The 25,505-nt window shown below is 39.4% G+C and overlaps 1 protein-coding gene across 3 annotated transcripts in view; it reads right to left on the reverse strand.

Moving 5' to 3' along the window:
* Positions 1–25,505, reverse strand: part of LOC136865975 (amidophosphoribosyltransferase) — a 155,351-nt gene that overhangs the window by 6,814 nt on the left and 123,032 nt on the right. For all 3 annotated transcript variants that reach the window (XM_067142555.2, XM_068226580.1, XM_068226581.1), the window contains exons 6-10: positions 24,621–24,863; positions 23,872–23,999; positions 23,568–23,789; positions 18,053–18,173; positions 1,552–1,723 (exon numbers count right to left, since the gene is read on the reverse strand). In XM_067142555.2, the coding sequence (XP_066998656.1) occupies positions 1,587–1,723; positions 18,053–18,173; positions 23,568–23,789; positions 23,872–23,999; positions 24,621–24,863 (851 nt within the window). In that variant the 3' untranslated portion in view covers positions 1,552–1,586. The remainder of the gene's footprint in view (positions 1–1,551; positions 1,724–18,052; positions 18,174–23,567; positions 23,790–23,871; positions 24,000–24,620; positions 24,864–25,505) is intronic.

Here is a 25,505-nt window from a genome sequence, read left to right on the forward strand (position 1 = left end):
AAATAAATTAGGCTGTAAATTCTTAACATCTGGAGTATGCTCATCACCCAGACTCTTTCTTGTATTAATATTCATAGAATTGTTAGTTCCATCACTGCTAATCATTACAATTTCAACTGCAAAACGGGAACTGGTAAATGTTGATTCTGTAGTCAGATCATCAATCACCAAATCTACTTGAGTGGTGGTAGCAGTATGCAAGCCACTGGACGCCACTGTAAATAACCATCAGCTGACGCAGAACTGCTAGATAGTGTTTTCACATCGACCAACGTAAATAAAATGAAATGTTCCCGTAGTGCTTGTTAAAATTATGCTGAAATGCTGTTGGGCATTGTGAGGATGGCACATGAAGATATGGTTAAAACTGACACATTCTTCATTTGTGGCTGGTATAAATTCGCAATTCATTGCGGTATCCATGAAGTTAATCTGAATAAATGTGTTAATTGTGTGTGTGTACATTAGTTTTTATGTCAATTGTGTGTTTGTACGTTTGTTTAGTTATTAGATGTATTACATTAAGGCTGAAGATGGCCAGCCAAGGCCAAAACTAGTCTAGTTCAATAATATTGCATATTATAGTATTGAAAAAGGTGGACCATTACGACATTAATTTAATAATTATTACTGTAACAGCAACAGTCTGGCAAGATATACATACTGTTCTTGTGCTGTCAACAAATTCAGATTCTGTGAATGATGGTACAGTGAAATGAAAAACCGGTAAAGGCAATGAAGAAATAGAAATTGCATGTCCTCGTGCTGTCATAAATTACACAAAACATATGGGTGGCGTGGACATCAGTGATCAGGAAAGAGAATACTACAGAATTAGGCAATCATCTAAAAAATGGTGGAAATGTATTTTTAATTTTGTGATGAATGTGTGCATTGTGAACAGTTTCATTCTTTATGATATGAGTAACCGACCAGCTCTCACAGCTCATGGAAACAGACAGCTAAACTTCCAGGGAAACTTGGTCCAACAGCTGATCGGGAACTTCACGTCCCGCAAACGTACAGGCAGGAAAAGAAATTTACCCATCGGCTGTCCAACCCCTAAATTATTTCATTCTCTTGTGAAGATACCTGGTCGTGCAAAAGTGTGTGCTTTGTGTTTACAAATGAAAAATAGGGCAGCTTCTGGAGAGGCAAACAAACAACATTCAAATGTAAGCAGTGCGATCTGCCACTGTGCAGGACGAGGTACTTTTTGGAGTACCATCAGGAGCGATATGTGAATATTTAAAATTAGGGTGAGTACACATTTATATGCAATAATCATTTAGGAACAAAATGCAAAAGAAATTACATTTATATCTTTATTTGTTTGACTCCTAGTTATTTTCTTTTAAAGAGTGGTATTTATGCTGCTGTGCCTATTGGGATTTAAAGGATTCTGACAGAAAACACAGTAATTACGGCCGGGCATCCACCTTTAAATGGGAAACGGCAAAGGGTTAAACTTCTGTTAGTAAAGAAGTTAAAAAGAGAAAACTAGCCATAAGTACCATCCACAAACAAATGGTAAAAAAAAAAAGAGCTTACCAAAAGAAACACAGGTATCTGTCCATTAACTCTTGCTACCATTCTAACTTCTCGGGGTAGACTCCAGTTAGGCAGGCTGTGCAGTGACCGACTGATGTGCTTCTAGTTTTAATACCATGGCGTACTGCCTGGACAAGTCCATCTACCGATAAGTACTCCAGGCTGTCAGCTCCTGAATGAACATAGACAACACAGTTAGGCCAAGGAAAGAAAACCAGAGCAAGAGAAACATTACTGTACATGGCATAGAGTTAAGTCTTCCCACACGGGTCTTTATGTGAAAGCCATAGAAGACAGGAACATCAAAAGGAACACATAATAGGATAAACACAATGATAGGTTAGTGTGGGAAGAGCGAGAAATGGGAAGAAAACACAAAAGGACAAGAATGATCAATCAATCAGTCAATAAATCAATCAACACTGATCTGCATTTAGGACAGTTGCGCAAGTGCCAGATTCCATATCTTTTGTTTTCCTAGCCTTTTCTTAAATGATTGCAAAGAATTTGGAAATTTATTGAACATCTCACTTGGTAAGTTATTCCAATCCCTAACTCCCCTGCCTATAAACAAAAATTTGCCCCAATTTGTCCTCTTGAATTCCAATTTTATCTTCATATTATGATCTTTCCTACTTTTAAAAACACCACTCATACTTATTTGTCTACTAATGTCATTCCACGCCATCTCTCTGTTGACAGCTCGGTTCTTTCTCCCAAGTCTTCCCAGCCCAAACTTTTGCAACATTTTCGTAATGCTACTCATTTGTCAGAAATCACCCAGAACAAATCCAGCTGCTTTCTTTGAATTTTTTCCAGTTCTCAAATCAAGTAATCCTCGTGAGGGTCCCTTACACTGGAACCATACACTAGTTGGGGTCTTACCAGAGACTTACATGCCCTCCCCTTTACATCCCTAGTACAACCCCTAAATATCCTCATAAACATGTGCAGAGATCTGTACCCTTTGTTTACAATCCTGTTTATGTGATTACCCCAATGAATATCTTTCCTTTTATTAACACCTAGGTACTTACAGTGATCCCCATAAGGAACATCCACCCCATCAATGCAGTAATTAAAAGTGAGAGGACTTTTCCTATTAGTGAAACTCACAACCTGACTTTAAATCCTGTTTATCATCATACCATTGCCTGCTGTCCATCTCTTAAACATTGTAGCGGTACACTACCATCTTCAAATAAATACTGTCTCTCTATTCATCAATCTCAGTCCTTCTATATCTATTTCTTCTCAGTCTGCGGGACCCCAGTGGGTTTCAGCTCGAAAGCGTGTGTTGGTGACCATGGGACCCCCAACCAAGTCTGGTATTGCTTCTACTTATTTATCAGACTCCTTACACTCTTCGTTCCTATCTTACCTCCATTTGTCAATTCTATTTTTTTCTGACCCAATGGTAATAGCTTGCGAGGCCGAGGGAATCTTTTATCTCCCTGCCCTTCATGGAACTTCCTTTTCTTTTGCCAATACCTTAGTTCTTCGAAGGGTTGGACCCCAGCGGGTTTCAGCTCGAAAGCGTGTGTTGGTGACCATGGGACCCCCAACCAAGTCTGGTATTGCTTCTACTAATGTGAGTGAATTATTTGAAAAACCAGCAACCGATCTTGACAAAGGTCTTCTTGCTTCTTACGAGGTGTCTTTATTGATCGCTAAGGCCCAGTTTCATCAACACATGTTAAATATATGCTAACAAGTAGTTAGTTAATACGAAGTTAAAATTTTAACATCTTGCTAGGTTTCTTGCGTTTCATCAAACTTTTCTTGTGAAATGTTAACTAATCGACTGTTAACTCTCCCAATATTGCGAACTGGTGCGAATCAAGGAGGCAGTGGTACGAACATGCTGTTTTACAGCGCGCTCCGATGCGCTTTTGTTTGCATACAGCTGTAAAATATGGCGCGAGAAGTGAAACGGAATCGTAGCTCTAATTTTTCCTCCTGCGAAAAAGAGTTGTTAATTGAATTAGTTAGTAAATGTATATAAGTTACTTAGTGCAAGTGCATGGATGGCTTGACGATAAAAGAAAAGGACGAGGCGTGGGAGAAAGTCCGCGATGGTTTCAATGGGGTTAACAGATACATTTTAATGGGAATCCACTGTCACCTAACAAAATCACTTCGTTAATTGTCCAACTTCAAACTGTGCTCCAATATGGGAGTTATTAAACATTGTATTGTCGTGTGCAGAACCAGACCACCTAGCAAGTATATCCCTGATTTGGAGGTTAGGCTCATTAATCACCTGAACATTAACAGAGAAATATCCCTTCCGATTACGATATATTTCGGCTCAATTGCCTCCAGGTGATTGGATTCTTACATGTGTGTAATCTATTGCACCTAGAACAAACACTAGGAAAACGGCTTATTTCATAGAAGTCGCGGATAATTTGCTGACGCTCTTCTACTGAAGGGAATGTAATGTTATATGCCTCCTTCTCATGGATGCTATTGCTGCAGACACTCGTCAAACAACTCTACTAACAGTAGCTTTAGAAATTCCAGCATTGTCTCCGACTATTATGTGAAAATAACCAGTAGCAAAAAATCGTAATATTATCAGTATCTGCAACATTGGAGAAAGAGGTTAAGTTTCTCTTCATAGGATATTCTAACCTCACTCGAATTTTGTCAACAACCTTAGCAACGACTATTTTCGATAACCTGTATCTATGAATAAATTCCGCATCCGTCAAATTTTCAAAAGTCATTACGTCGCTGAACTCTTCTTCGATCAGGATTGTTTTGTAAAAGATCTAAATAGAGCAATTCTGCATCGAAAACGAGATTCACAGCAGCCATTTTGGAACAGGTTGCTAAATGCTAATGTTAGCCATTTAACATTGGAAATGGCTGATAACTTTAATATGCAGTTTAACATTTGTTAATGTTAACAGTTGTTGATGAAACGTAAATTTTCTTAAATCGTATGTTAAAATGATTTAACACCTTGTTAAGTACTAACATCTGTTGATGAAACCGGGCCTAAATGTGGTAAACCTCACACACTTCTTGCTTTACCGGCTACCAAAATAATTGTTGAAATCATGCTAGGCGAGGGCCCCAGTAATAAAGTAAGTCAATCCGTTCATTGGAGCGACAATACTGTTTCCGGGAGAATTGACGAAATGGCCACGGACGTTGAATCCAAACTCACCAATTTGTTGGAAGTAAAGAAAATTTGCATTGCAGATTGATGAATCAACTGTGATTGATAACAAGGCAATTTTATTAGCTTATGTGAGGTTTATCAATGAACAAAAGGAAATTACCAGGAAATGTTGTTTGCAAGAACTTTAGTGACTGATACGAAGGGATCGTCGATTTTTAAAATGGTGCAAGGTTATTTTGAGGAAAAAGAGATTTCCCTAACAAATGTGAGCGCTTGCGCAACAGACGGTGCTCCTGCCACGTCAGGTCGCCATGATGGATTTCTAGTCCACCTTAAGACAGAAGTACCAGAGGTCGTCGCTATTCACTGTGTGATTCATCATCAACACTTAGCTGCGAAAAAATTGAGTGGTATCCTGCATGAAACCCTACAACTGGTTATTACTGGTGTCAACAATATCAAAGCTAATTCCCTCAATGACCGTCTGTTCTGACAACTTTGCCATGAAAATTATGAGGGAGATAGTAGGTTCGAACCCCACTGTCGGCAGCCCTGAAGATGGTTTTCCGTGGTTTCCCATTTTCACACCAGGCAAATGCTGGGGCTGTACTTTAATTAAGGCCACGGCTGCTTCCTTCCCACTCCCAGCCCTTTCCTGTCTCGTCAACACCGTAAGACCTCTCTGTGTCGGTGCGACGTAAAGCGTATTGTAACATTTAAAAGAAACCGATGAGGAATAAGAACGCTTGCTTCTACATACGGCTGTGAGATGGCTTTCCAAAGGAAACTGTGCCGTTTCTTTGAATTATTTGACACGGTTACTGAGTTTCCCCACATGTCTGATCCTGTTTTAAGTGAGAATTTGAAGCAAAGCAAGTTGAAACTTGCGTACCTTACAGATATTTTCGAAAAAAATGAACGAAGTCAATATAAGACTTCAAGGAAACAAGATGAACCTTATCAAGGCCAAACGAATTATTTCATCATTCATCACCAAGTTTGATATTCACAAGGTAAATATTGGCCGTAAAGAGCTGATTCAGTTTCCGACCCTTAAAAAGTGTTCAGTGTCAGATAACGAGGCTCTTCAACTTCCACAAGACAAAATCCTATTTTTTACTGATCACCTTGACCAGTTAAGAACTAACATGGAATCAAGATTTGAAGATTTGACCAAGTTACAAATTCTCGATTGGATTCTAGATCCATTCCCGTTTGAAGCTGTGGATAAGCTTGATAACTCTTTGCAGACGGACTATTTAGATCTGAAGTATGACTGTGAGGCAAAAATCATTTTCAAGCAGAGCAGTTACGAGTTAGCCTGGGTGAAGTTTATGGGCACTTATCTGCAATTGTGGTGAAAAACTGAACCACTTCTCATCTCTTTCCCGTCAACATATTTAGTTGAAAAATAATTTAGTTCTGTTGTCCAGCTCGTCACGAAAAAAAGAAATAAGTTGGACATTTACTTCAAAGGAGACTTGCGCTGGAACTTCACGAACATAAAGCCGGATATTCAAGCTTTAACTGAAATCCACCAAGCACAAGGCAGTCATTGAAACGGTGAAATAAAACAATAACAAAGTTTTCAAATTTTCATTTATTTTTTCAAATTTTGACTGTGAACTTTCTCAGTTTTTCCAGATTCCAATTTAAAAATAAAAATATGTTCTCCTTTTTTTAAATGTACGTCAATGATCTTAGTTAATTATTTCACTTCTTTGTTCTTAAAAAGTCTGCCAAATGTATATTTTATTTTTTTCTATTTTTTAAGAGTGACTGGATAAAACTGCTTTGGTTGTTTTTATATACAGTGGTAAAATTGTTTAAAATAATAAAACTGCATTATTATTTACGCTTTACTTCAAATTAAAATTAGGCATACAATGAAAATGAAAAGGAGGCGATAGATGTTAGTCAACCTCCAGAAAGGGGAGATGGGCCACAAAAGTTTGGAAACCACTGCTCTAGAGCCACATCTGTATTTCCTGTTTGTGGAGCATACACCTGAATTATATCTGTAACACCAGTTTCAAGTCTCAATCTGACCTTAATCAACCTGTCATTTATGTTTTCCACCAATTCTAGGTATTCCTTTTGGTCTTTTCTGAGACCTACACCATTTTTGGCTTCTCTTCCTCCACTATAGTATAAGGTGTATCCTCTCTTTAGTTTCCTCTGACCTTTTCCTTTCCATTTGGTCTCTCTGATTCCCAGCAATGTGGAGGATTGTCAACCATAAAATCTACAATTTCTTCCACTTTTCCTGTTAGTGTCACTACATTCAGGGTCGCTATCTTGATGTATTTGGTTGCTGGTAGCCCAATCCTCACATTTCTCCCAACATCACAAGAATTGCACGTCGCTTGTGGGGAACGCGCTAGCATTTTCCGAGGCTTCAGTACACTTGTCATCATATAGGCTTTTATTACGATGGGTTTGCCACTCCTAAAGGCATTTTAGAGCTACTGCCAGCAGAAACTTGTAGGCCGCTCCTAACATGGAGAACAGACGCCTTTTGTAGCCGCTCCTCTGGAGTACAGACACTACAGCTGATATGGGGTTTCAGTGGCATTGCCTCCACTGAGGGCCCATTTCCCTTCTATAAGGACTCCTCCGCCCTTAGCCGTTGGTCCTTATAGTGGGTCAGGCTATTTACTGCCGCCACACACTCGGCGTGGAGACACTGGCTGTATGGTTTACTCCATTACCATAGCAGATTAACTGGCCAGACTCAGGCTACTATGATACTTAATTTTTATGCCTTTTGGTAGCATCCATATCTCTTACTATGTGTTGTAGCAGGCAGATCATATTTCAAGATGGAATAATTAGCAACTCTGTTTCTTGTTTTGTTCTGTTTGTTGAAAGTGAACTATTTCTACATATTTGATGCTGTAAAAAAAAGTGTGATAATCTATCATTTAAATATGCTGTACTTCTGACACATGTATTCATTGGTTGAGAAACAGTTCCTCACTATGTGGTGGCTATCAGGGCAGGAGGTAGTTGTTTTACCTCCTCACTTTCTTATTTAATATGTGGCACGTATAAGAGATTAGAATGAGAGTTAAAAAAAAAAAAAAAAAAAAAAACCCAATTGGTGTAGGTTGAAGCCATATAACAATGGTGATTCTTATAAGAATAAGACTGAGCACTTTGTCTAACATGTTCAGTACAAGTAGTGATCTGATGACAGATAGGTCATTTCTTTACGAGGTCCATTAACAAACCAAACCCTATGCAAAGAACAGCTAATTCCGCTAATTTCCTGGCCGAGTTTTCATCATCATATTCATAATCACCACCATCATCGTAGCTCACCTGGTGGCCATGATTGTTAGGCATAAAGGCAAAAGTCTTTATGGTCCGATGTTGTGGTTAGCTGGTTCGAGTTCCGCTGATGCAAAAAAAAAATGATTTCACAATCAGAATGTTGGCTGGCAAGGTGGGAGAGGTGGTGATAAACAATCGCTAATCACAAGATTACATGCCACAAGCCTGCGTTTAGTTCCAACCTTCTCCGGAGTGTTTATATGGATAGAGGACATATGACACCACTGATGGTCGTTTGTCCGTCAGATGGATACGTTAAACCATGAGTAAACCCCTTTATTTATTTATTTTTTTATTTTATTTTTTTGTTCTGCTAGTTACTTTACGTCGCACCGACTCGGATAGGTCTTATGGCGATGATGGGATAGGAAAGGCCTAGGAGTGGGAAGGAAGCAGCCGTGACGTTAATAAAGGTACAGCCCCAGCATTTGCCTGGTGTGAAAATAGGAAACCACGGAAAACCATCTTCGGGGCTGTCGACAGTGGAATTCAAACCCACTATCTCCCGGATGCAAGCTCACAGCCGCGTGCCCCTGACCGCACGGCCAAACCGCCTGGTCCCTTGATATTATTTGACAGGAGCAGGCTATATGCCAACACTGGGTTTCACCCTCTCCCTTCCTCATAATACACCGAGAAGCTCAGGTCGCCCATGGCCATCAAATTGAAAGACCCGCCTCTGGCCACATCATCAATCAAAATCGCCATCTCCTCCTCCTCATCATCATCATTAGGGGTCGTATTTTTTGGTAATAGCGATAAGCATGAAATTTTTCATATCTTCTTTCTAGCCTTTATATGACCTTGTAGGTACCGTACCGTAACATCTTTTAGCGAAATGAACTCGCGAAATATCGCGAAATCTGTTTATTACGTGAATCGTGCAAATAATCACGAATATACCCCACTTGGTAAGAAAAATGCGAAATCGTATCAGAAAAGATCTCCAATAAACGTTTAAATGCTCTTGAGAACTTGACTATAGTAGTTTTCTTCTCAGTTGATTGATAGTGCTGTATATTCTCTACAAAAATGCACACAAAGCGACGAGCCCTGTGTATCGGAAGTATGTATATTCAGTTCCGCGATCTGTAAGGCAATAATTAAAAATCGATATCTGTTATCGATTACAGCAAATGGCGTTGTGGTCGTAGCAAGTTCGGTTGTAGATACAGCATTGAAAGTTCGCCACTTATGAACCTTTATCAGCAAATGTCCAGCATTTAAGTACAAAAATGCTGAAAACTAAAGTCACAACAGTTTTTCCGAGGGCCGAGGAATACAACAGTGAGGCGTTCTTTGTATTTGATGCTGCAAGGAAGATTCTAATGTGTAAGTACTGTAATGTTCGCATTACGTGAAAACGAAGAGGTGCGTGCGATAAATACTGTAGAGAATCAGAAACACACAAAAAGAAGAAGAATGAAGCAAATGAACATAATTGTAAGCGGCAAATAACAATCGGCGATACTTTATACATCGCAAAGGAGTTGAAAAGTGATAGAGAGCAATTTGTAATAGATACAACAAAAGCATTCATGCAAGCCAGCATTTCTATAGAAAAATTGGATAATCCTGGCTTGAGGACATGGATGAATATAAAAGGGAAGATAAATAATACCGACTTTATTATAAATTATGACGATATTAGTAGGCCTATTCTAAATAAATCGCACCGAGCTCGATAGCTGCAGTCGCTGGAGTGGAGGCAGTATCCCGTAATCGGGGGATAGTGGGTTCGAGCCCCACTATCGGCAGCCCTGAATATGGTTTTCCGTGGTTTCCCATTTTCACACCAGACAAATGCCGGGGTTTAAGGCCACGGCCGCTTCCTTCCAATTCCTAGGCCTTTCCTATCCCATCGTCGCCGTAAGACCTATCTGTGTCGGTGCGACGTAAAGCAAATAAATAAATAAATTAATAAATAAATAAATAAATAAATGAATAAATAAATAAATAAATAAATAAATAAATAAATAAATAAATAAATAAATAAATAAATAAATCGCCTGTGGTTCATGTTTGCGGGTTACTGTAGTCACGTCCTATAGAGCATTCCAACCTTAAATTGCAGTACAGCAGTAATGGGATAATTTCGTCTCTTTCCTTCTCCCGTGTTTTGTGGGTAGCGCTGTCCTACTCTAATGCAGCGGGTTTGCCAAATATCCGTAAATCAGAATGTTATCGTTTAAAATGGGTGAATATCGTGTTGTGTACAGAATTTCAAGGCGCATTTGATGCCGTTAACAGAAAAAATGTAAAAAAATAATTTAGTGTGAAAATGGCAATATAATGGAAAGTTTCGCCAAATGCAAAATCTTCATTGCATAGAACTTATCATGTCATAACTCCCATTTTATATTCATAATTTTCCTAATTTTTTCACTGCTGGTAAAGAAACATTTCAGCTCGATGTAGATAAGTTCATTTTTAAATTTAAATGATAACAAAATGCAATATATGCGTTTATTTTCAGTCATGTTCTGGGAATTTTATGTGTAGGCTCGAAAAAGTCGGTCGCTGGCCAGCGTCTTTCCTATTGAATTTACATGGGGGGGTCAAAGCGAGGCAAATGGTCTTCAAATATGGAAGTTATTTTTAAAACAATCCCGAAGTTCTTATCTTGCTTAGTTCTTAATTTGTGATAGGAAGAATATATCCTTGAATTTTGGTTTTGCGCGTGACTCGGCTGGCTGGCTGGCTGGCTGTCTGGCTGGCTGGCTGGCTGAAGTACGGTAATGATCTCCCAAATATGCGCTTTTAACATTTCCAGACAGTCGCATGCAGTGCAGTGCTCATTTCGTCAGTAGTATGTATAATAGTGATTAAATACATATCAGTGACATATGTACAATTCTTGAGGGCAAGTGTATTTCGTTTGTGTGGTTCGTGAGTTCGTGCTCGTGCGTGGGGATCTAATTTCTAAGAAGAAGTGCAGAAGGATCATGGCGTGGTTAAAGCAAAGCAAACGGTCTTCAGATATGGAAGTTATTTTTAAATCATACCTCAAGTCTTTATCTCGTTATCTCTTAATTTATGATAGGGAGAACGTCTCGTTTGTTTACGTTTCACGAGTGACTCGGCTGGCTGAGCTTTTAAATATACTGACAGCCGTGTGCAGTGGTGTTCATTTTATCAGTATTATAAGATTGATTATATAAAGATCAGTGATATATATAATATTTAATGGCATGTGGCCTCCGAGGAGGCCGAGTGCAGGTCTTTCGAGTTGACGCCACATAGGCGACCTGCGCGTCTATAAGAATGTGCCCCTACCTGTGATGAATTCTAATGCTGAAGACGGCACACACACCCAGCCCCCGAGCCATTGGAATTAACCAATGAAGGTTAAAATCCCCGACCCGGGCGAAAATCGAACCCGGGGCCCTCTGGACCAAAGGCCAGCATGTTAATCATTTAAGCCATGGGGCCGGACAAGATCAGTAATAAATGTATAGTTCTTGAGGACAAGTGGATTGTGTTTGTTGTGTTTGTGTAGTCTGTGTAGTTGTCAGTTTGTGCTCTTGCGGGGGGTTATTAGTTCGAAGAAAAAGTGCAGAAGGATGTACAATGGATCGTCAAATTAAAAAGAAGCGTTCCGTAGGTAAACTCAGGGGAAAAGAACGCAATATTATAATGAGTGTCCTGGATTATTTTTTAAAGACTATGACTATGAGCAGCGCAGTCAGTGAAACAGCTAAAGCTACAGGTTGTTCCGAAAGAACAATCTATGCTATAAGGAAGGAACACACACACACATGGTCCTTTGCGAACTCCCGCAAAAAAAGCAAAAAAAGAGAAGGACGGCAGAAAAATGCAAGGAAAATTAAATATGATGAAATAGTGCAAAGTGGAGTGCGTCGGGTGGTTCACTCTCTTTTATTTGCTAACATACCACCGACATTGAACGTGATTTTGAGTCGGGTAAATGGAGAAGATTCTTTGCCACGATTTTCCAAAACTACGTTGTATCGCTTCTTACATGCTATAGGCTTCCGTTATTTAAGACGGGGTAATAAAGCAGCTTTCATTGAAACCGATGAAATTATTAATTGGAGGCACAGATATCTCAAGGGAGATAAAATGTTTGAGGGCACAAAATAAAGCTATAATTTACACAGATGAATCGTGGGTAAATATTAGGCAGAGAGTGACAAAAGAATGGAAGGATACGACAGTGAAAAGTGCACGGCAGGTCGCCATTGAAGGGGTGAGTTCGGGACTTAGGCCACCGATAAGCCGAGGACCGTGATTTGCCTTAGTCCACGCGGGTAATGAACATGGTTTTGTTCATAATGCTGAACTAACATTTTTATGCCATAAAAACATAAGACAATTGGGCAAATTACGTGAACGAAGTAAAGAAAAATGAAAGAGATTTGTGGAAAGCAGACGAATTACAGGACGATGTCCACGATGAAAATTTTTTAATACGACTTTCTTCATCGTCTGTATCATCCTCAAGTTCATCTCGCGAAGCCGGTTCATCCAACGCGGGAACATCAGGCCTTGTAGAAAGGATAGGTGTACGTCCAATGTCTGAGAGCAACGCCAGTGATTAAGGTACGTTGTATTTATTTTACCATCCTACAAATATTAATTTATGAATGAATGAAGTTAAAATTACAAAATTACAAACGAAAAATGTGGAACTGTGACGCCCTGTTTGAGTCGCACTCGAGCGTGATCTTCAAGAGTCGATTTCGCAACAGCGTGCTCCATCTACGCTGTACTGCAATTTAAGGTTGGAACACTCTATAGTTCGTGAACCATAGGCAACGGCTGAGTGGCCTAGTAAGTGGTCCTGAGAGTCGGGGTACCAGTTGCTATGGAATGGGAGTGGGCATCTCGGACATATTCTGAGTCGTGGCCCTCCCTGTGCTCAGGCGGCTAGGACTATACAATCTACTGGTGGTCCATAACCCCTTAGAGGAGAGATCCTCACTTGGACTATGTGCAAGTAGGGTAGCATCCTGCTTCATGAATTTACCGAGCTCGAACCTATGGGAGTAACGGAGTCCCACTCCCATTTGATAGGCGAGGGACTCCTTGGAAACAACTTGGCGAACGAAATGGAATTCGATGGGGAGCTATCAATATTAATGGGGCTTATGGAAGAAAGAAAGTAGAACTGGCTGAATCAGCAAAGAGGATGCATCTGGATGTGCTAGGAGTAAGTGATATTCGGGTAAGGGGAGATAACGAGGAAGAGATAGGAGATTATAAAGTGTACTTGACGGGTGTTAGAAAGGGAAGGGCAGAATCTGGGGTAGGGCTCTTTATCAGGAATATCACTGCACACAACATAATTTCTGTTAGGCATGTAAATGAGCGAATGATGTGGGTAGATTTGTCAGTTGGCGGAATTAGGATGAGAATTGTCTCCATGTATTCACCATGTGAGGGTGCAGATGAAGATGAAGTTGACAAGTTTTATGAAGCATTGAGTGACATCGTGGTCAGGGTTAACAGCAAGGATAGAATAGTGCTAATGGGAGATTTCAATGCGAGGGTTGGGAATAGAACTGAAGGATACGAAAGGGTGATTGGTAAATGTGGGAAAGATATGGAAGCTAATGGGAATGGGAAGCGTTTGCTGGACTTCTGTGCTAGTATGGGTTTAGCAGTTACGAATACATTCTTCATGCATAAGCCTATTCACCGCTACACATGGGAGGCTAGGGGTACCAGATCCATAATAGACTATATCTTAACAGACTTCGAATTAAGGAAATCTCTTAGGAATGTACAAGTTTTCCGGGGATTTTTCGATGATACAGACTACTATCTGATCTGTAATGAACTAAGTATCTCTAGGCCTAGGGTAGAGAAAGTGAAATCTGTCTGCAATCGAATAAGGGTAGAAAATCTCCAGAACGAGGAAATTAGAAGTACATGAACAGTAGAAAGTAAGCAGTTTCAGGATATAGAAAGTGAATGGGTGGCATACAGGGATGCTGTAGTAGAAACAGCAAGGGAATGCTTAGGAACAACGGTGTGTAAAGATGGGAAAAGGCGAACATCTTGGTGGAATGATGAAGTGAGAGCAGCTTGTAAACGTAAAAGGAAGGCTTATCAGAAATGGCTCCAAACAAGGGCCGAGGAAGACAGGATTTGTATGTAGATGAAAGAAACAGAGCGAAACAAATAGTTGTTGAATCCAAAAAGAAGTCATGGGAAGATTTTGGTAACAACCTGGAAAGGCTAGGTCAAGCAGCAGGGAAACCTTTCTGGACAGTAATAAAGAATCTTAGGAAGGGAGGGAAAAAGGAAATGAACAGTGTTTTTGAGTAATTCAGGTGAACTCATAATAGATCCCAGGGAATCACTGGAAAGGTGGAGGGAATATTTTGAACATCTTCTCAATGTAAAAGGAAATCATCCTGGTGGTGTTGTGGACAGCCAATCTCATGGGGAGGAGGAAAATGATGTTGGTGAAATTATGCTTGAAGAAGTGGAAAGGATGGTAAATAAACTCCACTGTCATAAAGCAGCAGGAATAGATGAAATTAGACCTGAAATGGTGAAGTATAGTGGGAAGGCAGGGATGAAATGGCTTCATAGAGTAGTAAAATTAGCATGGAGTATTGGTAAGGTACTTCGGATTGGACAAAAGTAGTAATTGCACCTATCTATAAGCAAGGGAACAGGAAGAATTGCAACAACTATCGAGGTATCTCACTGATTAGTATACCAGCCAAAGTATTCACTGGCATCTTGGAAGGGAGGGTGCGATCAGTCGTTGAGAGGAAGTTGGATGAAAATCAGTGTGGTTTCAGACCACAGAGAGGCTGTCAGGATCAGATTTTCAGTATGCGCCAGGTAATTTAAAAATGCTACGAGAGGAACAGGCAGTTGTGTTTATGTTTCGTAGATCTAGAGAAAGCATATGACAGGGTACCTGGGGAAAAGATGTTCACCATACTGGGGGGCTATGGAATTAAAGATAGATTATTAAAAGCAATCAAAGGCATTTATGTTGATAATTGGGCTTCATTGAGAATTGATGGTAGAATGAGTTCTTGGTTCAGGGTACTTACAGGGGTTAGACAAGGCTGTAATCTTTCACCTTTGCTGTTCGTAGTTTATATGGATCAGCTGCTGAAAGGTATAAAATGGCAGGGAGGGATTCAGTTAGATGAAAATGTAGTAAGCAGCCTGGCCTATGCTGACGACTTGGTCTTAATGGCAGATTGTCCCGAAAGCCTGCAGTCTAATATCATGGAACTTGAAACTAGGTGCAATGAGTATGGTATGAAAATTAGCCTCTCGAAGACTAAATTGATGTCAGCAGGTAAGAAATTCAACAGAATTGAATGTCAGATTGGTGATACAAAACTAGAACAGGTCGATAATTTCAAGTATTTAGGTTGTGTGTTCTCCCAGGATGGTAACATAGTAAGTGAGATTGAATCAAGGTGTCGTAAAGCTAATGCAGTGAGCTCGCAGTTGCGATCAACAGTATTCTGTAAGAAAGAAGTCAGCTCCCAGACGAAACTATCTTTACATCGGTCTGTTTTCAGACCAACTTTGCTTTACGGGAGCGAAAGCTGGGTGGACTCAGGATATCCTATTCATAAGTTGGAAGTAACAGACATGAAAGTAGCAAGAATGATTGCTGGTACAAACAGGTGGGAACAATGGCAGGAGGGAACTCAGAATGAGGAGATAAAGTCTAATTTAGGAATTAACTCGATGGATGAAGCTGTATGCATAAACCGGCTTCGGCGGTGGGGTCATGTGAGGCGAATGGAGGAGGATAGGTTACCTAGGAGAATAATGGACTCTGCTATGGAGGTTAAGAGAAGTAGAGGTAGACCAAGACGACGATGGTTAGACTCGATTTCTAACAATTTAAAGATAAGCGGTATAGAACTAAATGAGGCCACAACACTAGTTGCAAATCAAGGATTGTGGCGACATTTAGTAAATTCACGGAGGTTGCAGACTGAACGCTGAAAGGCATAATAGTCTATCATGATAATGTATGTATGTATGTATAAATTGCCTGGTTGAGTTGTAATAATGTTATTGTTTTTACGTCCCACTAACTACTTTTACGGTTTTCGGAGATGCCGAGATGTCGGAATGTTGTCCCACAGGAGGTTTTTACGCGCCAATAAAACTAGTAACAGGTGAAGTTTTAGGAGAATTTGCACCAACTGTTCGCAAGTATTATGGTTTCCGACGTCTAATGTGGTCAGCGAAAGGGGCTGCTTTGTTTACAAAAATATAATTTCTGACTGTCGCACAACTCTGAATCCTGATAATGTTGAAACCATGCGTAGTTTTTTACTTTGGAGACAAGTCATTCAAGATGTTAAAACATGTAGAACCAAACCAAACCCCACAGCACTTAACACCCTGAAAGGGCCTTAGCCTGCCCTGTGACCGCTGCTCAGCCTGAAGGCCTGCAGATTACGAGGGGTCGTGTGGTCAGCACGATGCATCCTCTCGGCCATTATTCTGGGCTTTTGAGACCGGGGCCGATATCTCACCGTTAGGAGCTCCTCATTTCTAATCAGGTAGGCCGAGTGGACCTCGAACCAGCCCTCAGGTCGAGAAAAAAATCCCTGACCTGGCCAGGAATCGAACCTGGGGCCTCCTGGCGAGAGGCAGGCACACTACCCCTACACCACGGGACCGGCAAAAATGTGTAGGCTACGTATAAATTCCTAACTTGCGCCTAACTTCATTTTGAGGTTTCAGCGATTTATATAGGCCTAAAAGCAAAGCAAAGCAAAGTCATCTCCCTACAGGCCATGAAGGCCCTTGGAGGGGTGGAAGGTAAAGGCTTCCACTATCCGTAACCTCGGCACTTGATGGGGTAGAGTGGTTAGCTCTACGCCCGGCCGCCTTTGCCCCCAGGAATTACCCTGGTACTCATTTTTGGTGTAGGCTGAGTGAACCTCAGGGCCATATGCACCTCCGGAAGTGGAAATCTCATTTCTTAAATTTGACGACTTCCTGACGGGGATTCGAACCCACGTCCTTCCGGGCGAGCCGAGCACGCCTTTACCGCCTCGGCCAGGCAGCCCCTGATTTATATAGGCCTACCGGTATTTATTTCTACAACATTTTGTGCATTTGGTTGTTCTAAGGTTTAATAACAATTTAATACATTACAAGTGTTCACTTTAAACCCCCTAATCACAAAATTAGTTAGATTTACCCCACACCATAAGGAATATTTCACAAGAAACATCGATCAGTATGACAATTTATTTCAGGAAATACCTACCGAAATAGTGTTAGTTTTAACACCGAAATCAACAGTTTTATTTCACCAAGAAATAAGGCCCTTAATCATCATCATCATCATCAATTTCCCTTTTCCATCTCCAGCTGGGTTGGGATGTTCAGTGCACCTTTCCATCTTCATCCAATCACTATTGCTGCTCCTCAACTGTGTTCCAATCCAGGTTCCTTCATATTATACTGTTCTTAATCAAGTCCAACCACCTTAGTCTGTGTCTATCTCTTGTTCTCTTTCCTTCAATCTTAGCCTACATCATCCACTTCAGTATCATTCCTTCTTCCAACCTTCTAAGAAGTTCAAACCACCTCATTTTATTTCTCTACATTCTGTCTGAAAGCTTTCCTACTCTGACATCCTAATTTCTTACCCTATCCTTTCTCGCCTTTCATATCATCTAAAAAGTTGGTCTGGATTTTACTCTCCTGTCTTTTCGTAAGTGTCCAGGTCTCATGTCAGTATGGGGTAATAATATATTCTATACCTCACCTCTTTACACTTGCTTGGTATTTTCTTCTTCCAGATTAAGTTGCTCACACTCTGGTAAAATGTATTTCCTTGTTATTCTTTTACCAATCTCCAAGTCCAATACTTATTATATACCTACAAATACTGATCCAACTCTAAGAAGCTTACCCATTCTTTCAGACAAAAAGTTACAAAATTAAATGTTCTATATTTGTGTACATCTCCTTTATTAAATTTAATGAGTCAATGGAAAGTGCTTGACACTGCAAACAAGTGCTGTTATGTAACAGTGTGGTCTAAGAACTTACCCACGTGCTTGGCCAGTTTGAAAGAGTCTAGTTTGTTGGCAATCAGCTCTTCACGAGTTGGGATGTTGATTCCCATGTAACATGGATACAAGAGAGGTGGAGATGCAACCCTCACATGGACCTGCAACACAACAGACAGTAACAGTGTTCAAATCATACCTCAGGATACACCAGGATTTATTCACTTCACATATCCTACGTGTGTGTAAGTGTCAAGGATATTATGTGTAACTAGCAGTTAGTTTTTGTTCAACTGCACCACTAATGCAATTTAGTGAACATAACAATGATTAAACACAGTCAGTGTAATTTTACTGTTAACTATAGGAGTCGGTAAGACCTGCCTTAGCTTCTGCTTTCTCCTGTCCATAGAAAGTACCCACTGCACCACAGCCCTCACCATAGTATACCTGTTGCCCATACAAAGAAGATAAGTGTCCAATTTAATGAATGTTTTAGAAGAACAGGGTGATTTATTTAAACCGGATGGTTTCTGAAATGACCCCATGTCCATCTGATAGCAGATTGGAAGGTGTCTTTGCTTTCTAAATGTGAAGAAAAACGGGGAGATTCACCTACCAACATTTGCCAACAATATGCAAGTTATTCTTTGTTAAATGTCAATAATTTCCTCAATTTTGCTTGTTGCCGGCTTACTTGTTTTACTATATATCCATTCAAGATTCAGTACCGTACTCATTGCTCAGTGTGTACTTTTAGTGAAAAATGATTGGATCATGAAGTCCATCACAGCCAGGAGAAAGTATGGAGTGCGCGATCCTCCTAAGAAAGACACTATAATGGGTATAGTGAGAAAATTAGATATAACTGGGTCTTTTAGACATGATATGGGCTTATGCCGTGTCAAGAAAACAAGGTGAAACTCTTTACCTTTCGAGAGAACTTAGCTCCGCGTCTTCAGAAGAAAATCTTGACTGCTCAAAGATTTCTACAATAATGAGGGCTTAAATTTAAGAATGCTTAACCGTTGGAGCTATAGTGGTATGTTCCTTTGTCACCATTTATAACTTAGAAATTTCATTTTTATTCCATATTAATGTGCAATTATAAGAAATAAATTGACAAGAGGGTCCACTTTTCAATACAATATATCAAGTAAATGATATAACGTCAGTCTTAGGACTAGCTTCAGCCACCTAGTGGCTGGCTGAAACAAGACAGACAAGTCTGTTCCGTGTTCTACAAACACGGGGCAGTATTTTTAACCTAGATCCAAGAACTTTCTTAAAGTGCCAAGCGTTTCATGTCATTGTTTATATAATTTGTCATTATGTTTTATGTCAACCTATTGAGATGTATGTAAGCAATCCTCATGATGATTGTTATCAGATTTCCCTTTGATTTAATTATTCTACAGGAACTGATGATGACTCCAAGGGAGTCGGAACCAGTCTTCGCTCAATAAATTTCAAATATATTACATTGTGTTGAATGGTGGAACATCCCTCAAACCTTATTATATTATAAAAGATGCTATCATTTTGCTGACGGCCTTTGGGAGAAGAGAAAATTACTGGTAGATCCCTCTTGTTTTTTCTCACTGTCCCTATGAAAGATAGTTTTCCTTCCTCGAAGTCTCTTACCAACTTCAAACTGGTAAACCAATTATCTGCCATAATGCTCCTTCCTGTACCATAAATCTGCTGGAAGACTTCAATGCCCAAATTGGCAAGGAATGGAAATTGAGTATATAATTTGTCATTATGTTTTATGTCAACCTATTGATATGTATTTGTCGGCCCAGTGGTGTAGGGGTAGTGTGCCTGCCTCTCGCCCGGAGACCCTGGGTTCGATTCCCGGCCAGGTCAGGGATTTTTCTCTCGACCTGAGGGCTGGTTTGAGGTCCACACAGCCTACGGGATTGGAATTGAGGAGCTATCTGACGGTGAGATGGCGGCCCTGATCTCGAAAGCCCAGAATAACGGCCGAGAGGATGTGTCGTGCTGACCACACGATCCCTCGTAATCTGCAGGCCTTCGGGCTGAGCAACGGTCACTAGGCAGGCCAAAGCCCTTTCAAGGGCGTTACGTGCAGTGGGGTTTGGTTTGGTATCGATATGTATTTAGGCAATTGCCATTGTGTATATAATTTTGTCATTATGTTTTGTGTCAACCTATTGAGATGTATGTAGGCAATCATCATGATGATTGTTATCAGATTTCCCTTTGATTTAATTATTCTACAAGAACTGATGATGACTCCAAGGGAGTCGAAACCAGTCTTTGCTCAATAAATTTCACACTGTATTGAATGGTGGAACATCCCTCAAACCCTATTATATTACCAAAGATGCCATCCATCGTAGGACTTTACTCTGCTCATAAAAGAACTAATAAAAATTATGGAAGGTTAATTTCCTTCTGCAAGAATCTCAATCTCGAGTTAATGTCAATCCAATTCTTGGCACTTTCAGACAAGAAAAAAAAAACCATGGAGATCCCCAAACATACATTTAGGAGAATTTCAACTAGACCATGTGGCCATTTCTAAGAAACACCAAAGTCAATTACATGCAAATCAATAGTTTCATGATCTTTCTCTTTAGTTAAATGCCGTGCAGTCACTTCCCACGATCTTCATAACACAACCACACCACATCCTTCCGACATCTGCAGCTGAAGTCTCGCTGCCAACAAAGTAGACTCTAATGTATCGCATTTCTAACTCGCCTGTGTTCATACATCGGTGAAATTATTTTAACTTTGTTACGTACAAATAAACTCCATTTAATGAAAATTAATACATATAACACCGAATTATGTATAAATGGCTTACGTACAAATGAGGTTTAACTAACAATTTTTAAAGTTATATTTTGTCGGAACCTATAGAAATGTATGTATATAACAGAATTATGCAGAACTGGGTTACGTATAAACCAGTCTCAACTGTATATTACTGGAAGCAAACCAAGATATCCCTGTTAAAAGCATTCATGTATGGTCATCATCATCATCATCATCATCATCACCATCATCATTGGTGATGGTATTTAGCCTAAATATTTTATACCATGTTCCTTGATCCCTATTTTATAACTATCTTGGATGATTTAAAATCAGACAACTACCAGATCAGCTCTCTTGATTCAACCAATATTACTTTGAGCTTTTATCATTCTTTTTCTGAGGAAAGGTAGTGTGTGATTTTGTGATTGTCAAAGTGTGAAAATTCAGGACGTGACCGATACTGAATATAAAATATATATCAATATGCAATTAGATGTGAATCCTCCCTTCAAAATCTGCAATAGGATATTCAATCACTACTGATCTGCATTTAGGGCAGTCACCCAGGTGGCAGATTCCCTATCTGTTGTTTTCCTAGCCTTCTCTTAAATGATTGCAAAGAAATTGGAAATTTATTGAACATCTCCGTTGGTAAGTTATTCCAATCCCTAACTCCCCTTCCTATAAACGAATATTTGCCCCAATTTGTCCTCTTGAATTTCAACTTTATCTTCATATTGTGTGTAACTTAGGCTGTCGAGCGAGTAAGACAGTGAAAACTGTTTCTATTTAATCTAATGTAAAATTTTAGATTGTGCCTTGGAGAGGCTTGATTGTAATACGTTTTAATGTAATTTGCTATTGTAATTCCTTCTGATCACCCATCAAAATATGACATTTATTTCATTCTGTGCAGGGTGGATTGAGTAATTGAACAAATTCAAAATATAATAATAAAATGAATATTACTTATTTATTATTACTGAATATTCTAGATTTTAAAAGTACATTTTCAATATAATGTTACACGAATTTCACTATACCGTACTCAGACTTACAAAGTTGACATTAATATGAAGTACTGTCAGTTAGGTTCTGTAGCCATGCTACAGGCGTCATACTATCTCCAGCAGGGAAAAAGGGATGGTCTGTCTGCTTGCATCAGCGTGACTGTGTAGTTCAATCAATCAATCAATCACTACTAATCTGCATTTGGGGCAGTCGCCCAGGTGGCATATTTCCTATCTGTTGTTTTCTTAGCCTTTTCTTAAATGATTTCAAAGAAATTGGAAATTTATTGAACATCCCCCTTGGTAAGTTATTCCAATCCCTAACTCCCCTTCCCCAATTTGTCTTCTTGAATTCCAACTTCATCTTAATATTGTGATCTTTCCTACTTTAAAAACACCACTCAAACTTATTCGTCTACTGATGTCATTCTACGCCATCTCTCCACTGACAGCTCGGAACATACCACTTAGTCGAGCAACTCATCTCCTTTCTCCCAAGTCTTCCCAGCCCAAACTTTGGAACATTTTTGTAACGCTACTCTTTTGTCGGAAATTGCCCAGAACAAATCACCATTTTTTTATGTATATCATTCCACCACACCCCCAGTCCATTCTTTCATCTCTCATCTCACCGCATAACTCTGTTTTAGGACTATGGTATACATTTATGTATCTTGGCTAGGCTGATGATGGTCCTTATAGGACCGAAACTAGTACCTTGTAATAGCACATTGTAATGTTTTTGTAAACATCGCATGATTGTCAAGTATTAAGAAGGTGGATTAAAAATATTGTATTTATTTTATGTGTAAAGCAAGTTGTAAAAAAAAAAAATGTTGTGGTCTTACTAGAAACTTATATGCCCTCTCCTTTACATCCTTACTACAACTCTGAACAGAGACATGTACAGTAGACAACTTAGTTTGGAAGGCACTGTGTTGGAATGTGGTCACGTGTATGGTGCATTGCTTGAGAGCACTCAGGTAATGCTTTCCATTTGAGCAGGACCATGCTTTCGCTATAGCACGAATACAGCGCAGCGCGTAATGTCACCAATTACTTACTTTCTCACACAGTAAAAGATCCCAGCAACCAACAGTAATATTTTTCATAATTTACATGTTTTTGATTAATGAATTAAACTGTATTTGCCAGGCTGGGTGGCTCAATTTGGCAGGTTCGATCCTGGCTCAGTCCGGCGGTATTTGAAGGTGCTCAAATACATCAACCTCGGGTCAGGAGATTTACTGGCACATAAAAGAACTTCTGCAGGACTAAATTCCGGCACCTTATGTTAACGTAAGAAATTTAATTTTTTGTCCGTATTGAACTGAGATTACAATGATTAAACTTTTTAAGGTCCACCTATTCAATACAATAATAATTATTGTATTGTATTGTATTATTACTGTGCTGAATAGGTGGACCTTAAAAAGTTTAATCATTGTTGTGGCACCTGGCATCTCCAAAAACCATAAAAGTAGTTAGTGGGGCGTAAAGCAAATAACATTATTATTATTATTATTATTATTATTATTATTATTATTATTATTATTATTATTATTAACTGTATTTTCTGAAAACAAAACGTCTCCTTACACCTGTACCCATTATTGTACAAATTTTATTTTGACTTTGTGATGGATGAGGGAAAGGGGGTTCACCACCTTGTTTTGTCAGAGGGCTCAAGAATTTATGTGGGATATAAATGCATTGTTAACATAAATGTATAAACATATAGTAATGAATCCTCACCTCCTTAGCACCAGCATCTCTTAGCAACTTGATGATGGGACCAATGGTGTTCCCACGTACTATTGAATCATCTATGAGTATAATCTTCTTGCCTTTCACATTTTCTGACAGCGCTCCGAATTTCTTGGCTACTCCAAGTTGTCTCAGCCTGGTACTGGGTTGGATAAAGGTTCGCCCAACGTAGCGATTTTTGCAGAGTACCTCAGCAAATGGAATTCCAGACTGCACAGAAACGGATTCAGCTGTACTTCTATTGGACAAGTATAAAGAAACCATTCAAATGAACATCTTGATATCCATTTACCTCTCGTGAGAAGCCGTGAGCAGCTGCAGTGCCCGACTCTGGAACAGAACTCACGATGTCAGCATCCACAGAGGCCTCCTTCGCGAGCTGCCGTCCACATTGCATGCGTACCGAGTAAACCATCTGACCTATAAAACAAAAAGAATTTGGTTTATGAGTACTCAAGTTATACAACAAAAGATAGAAATGAGGAAAAGAACACATATTAGGATAAACACGACAATCGCAAGGACAAACCAGAAAATTAAAAAGAAAGGACAAACTCCACATTTTCATACACTGCTGTCTTCACAATGATTGGCTATTTTCTGATGAATCTCAGTTATTCTACATAAACTTCTTCTCAGCCCCAACAGATCTTTGGTGATAATGTGCAGTAAGGAGAAAAGTGGATAATCATATGAAAAGGGAAACAAAAGTCAAGAACTGGTACAGAGAGCAAGGAAAGACTAAAGGAACTGGATGGATTATAGGTGAATGTAAATGTCATTGATACCAAGAGCAGTGGGTCTTATTCTCTCTTTCTACTCTCATCATGAACTGAAAATCCTCTGCCCCTTGTAATAGCCTTAAATTAGGTATACTGCAAAGGCCTCAACCAGAAGAACATTTTCCCACTGCTGTAAACAGTTAAAGTTTTCCTTCTAAAGCCAAGGAAACTGTGCATGTTACGAAATATATTTTAACACATGAAAAGAGAAGTCTGTCTGCTCTTGGGACATTGACCCCCTGCTATTGATAATACTTACCCTCAAATATACTGTCGGACCGTGCGAAGTAGACGTACTCAAAGATACAGAAAGCCTGGGGTTTTGCATTGGGACGCTCCACTATGCTAACGGTCTTGATGCCATACTTGGTCATCTCCACAATCTCTCCAGGGAATACCTCACGAACATAACGAGCACCAATCGAGAGGAAACCGCACGACTCAGACGAAATGACCCAGCCTTCTTCTTCCTCCTCCTCTTCCTCATCACTGTTGTTAAAACCTGAAAGTTATTATCACGTTTCTTAGTATTGTTTGTTGTAGTGGAAGCCATTTCTTTTCAGATTCAAATTAGTTAATCTATAACTATTAGGTTCTTCAGTCTGTCGAAACTAATTTATGATCAAATAAAATTTAGAAAAATACCTGAAAAAGTAAGATTATACCTGGAAAAAAAAAAAAAAAACTTCATTAAAAGTAGAATGACATGTTTTGTTCTTGAAAGAACATCATCAGATTCTGTCAAATCATACTTAGAATTATTAGAAGAGTAGACGTATGTTGTAACAAAAAGGCTCTTACACTTCTTAATAATATTAATTAATTCATAATATATATATATATAAAATTAAAAATTAAAAGTGTGACCTGATAGAATCTGATGATATTCTTTCAAGAACGAAACGTGTCATTCCACTTCTAATTAACCCTCTTTGAGCCAAAGTCTCTATGAGCGATCCTAAAAAAATGAACAAAACTTTCCAGCGTCACTCTGAGAGATGCTTCGTTTCTTTACTCATTGACAGGCTTCTAGACCAAAAATGGCACCTAATCTTGGTATGACCATTAAGGAGAGTTCAGGTACCATATTCTGGCAACATTCTTTTGTTTTCTGTCTGTTGATAAACTTGAGTGATATTTAAAG

This window comes from Anabrus simplex, chromosome 3 (assembly GCF_040414725.1).
Source record: "Anabrus simplex isolate iqAnaSimp1 chromosome 3, ASM4041472v1, whole genome shotgun sequence".
Classification (NCBI taxonomy): Eukaryota; Metazoa; Arthropoda; class Insecta; order Orthoptera; family Tettigoniidae; genus Anabrus; species Anabrus simplex.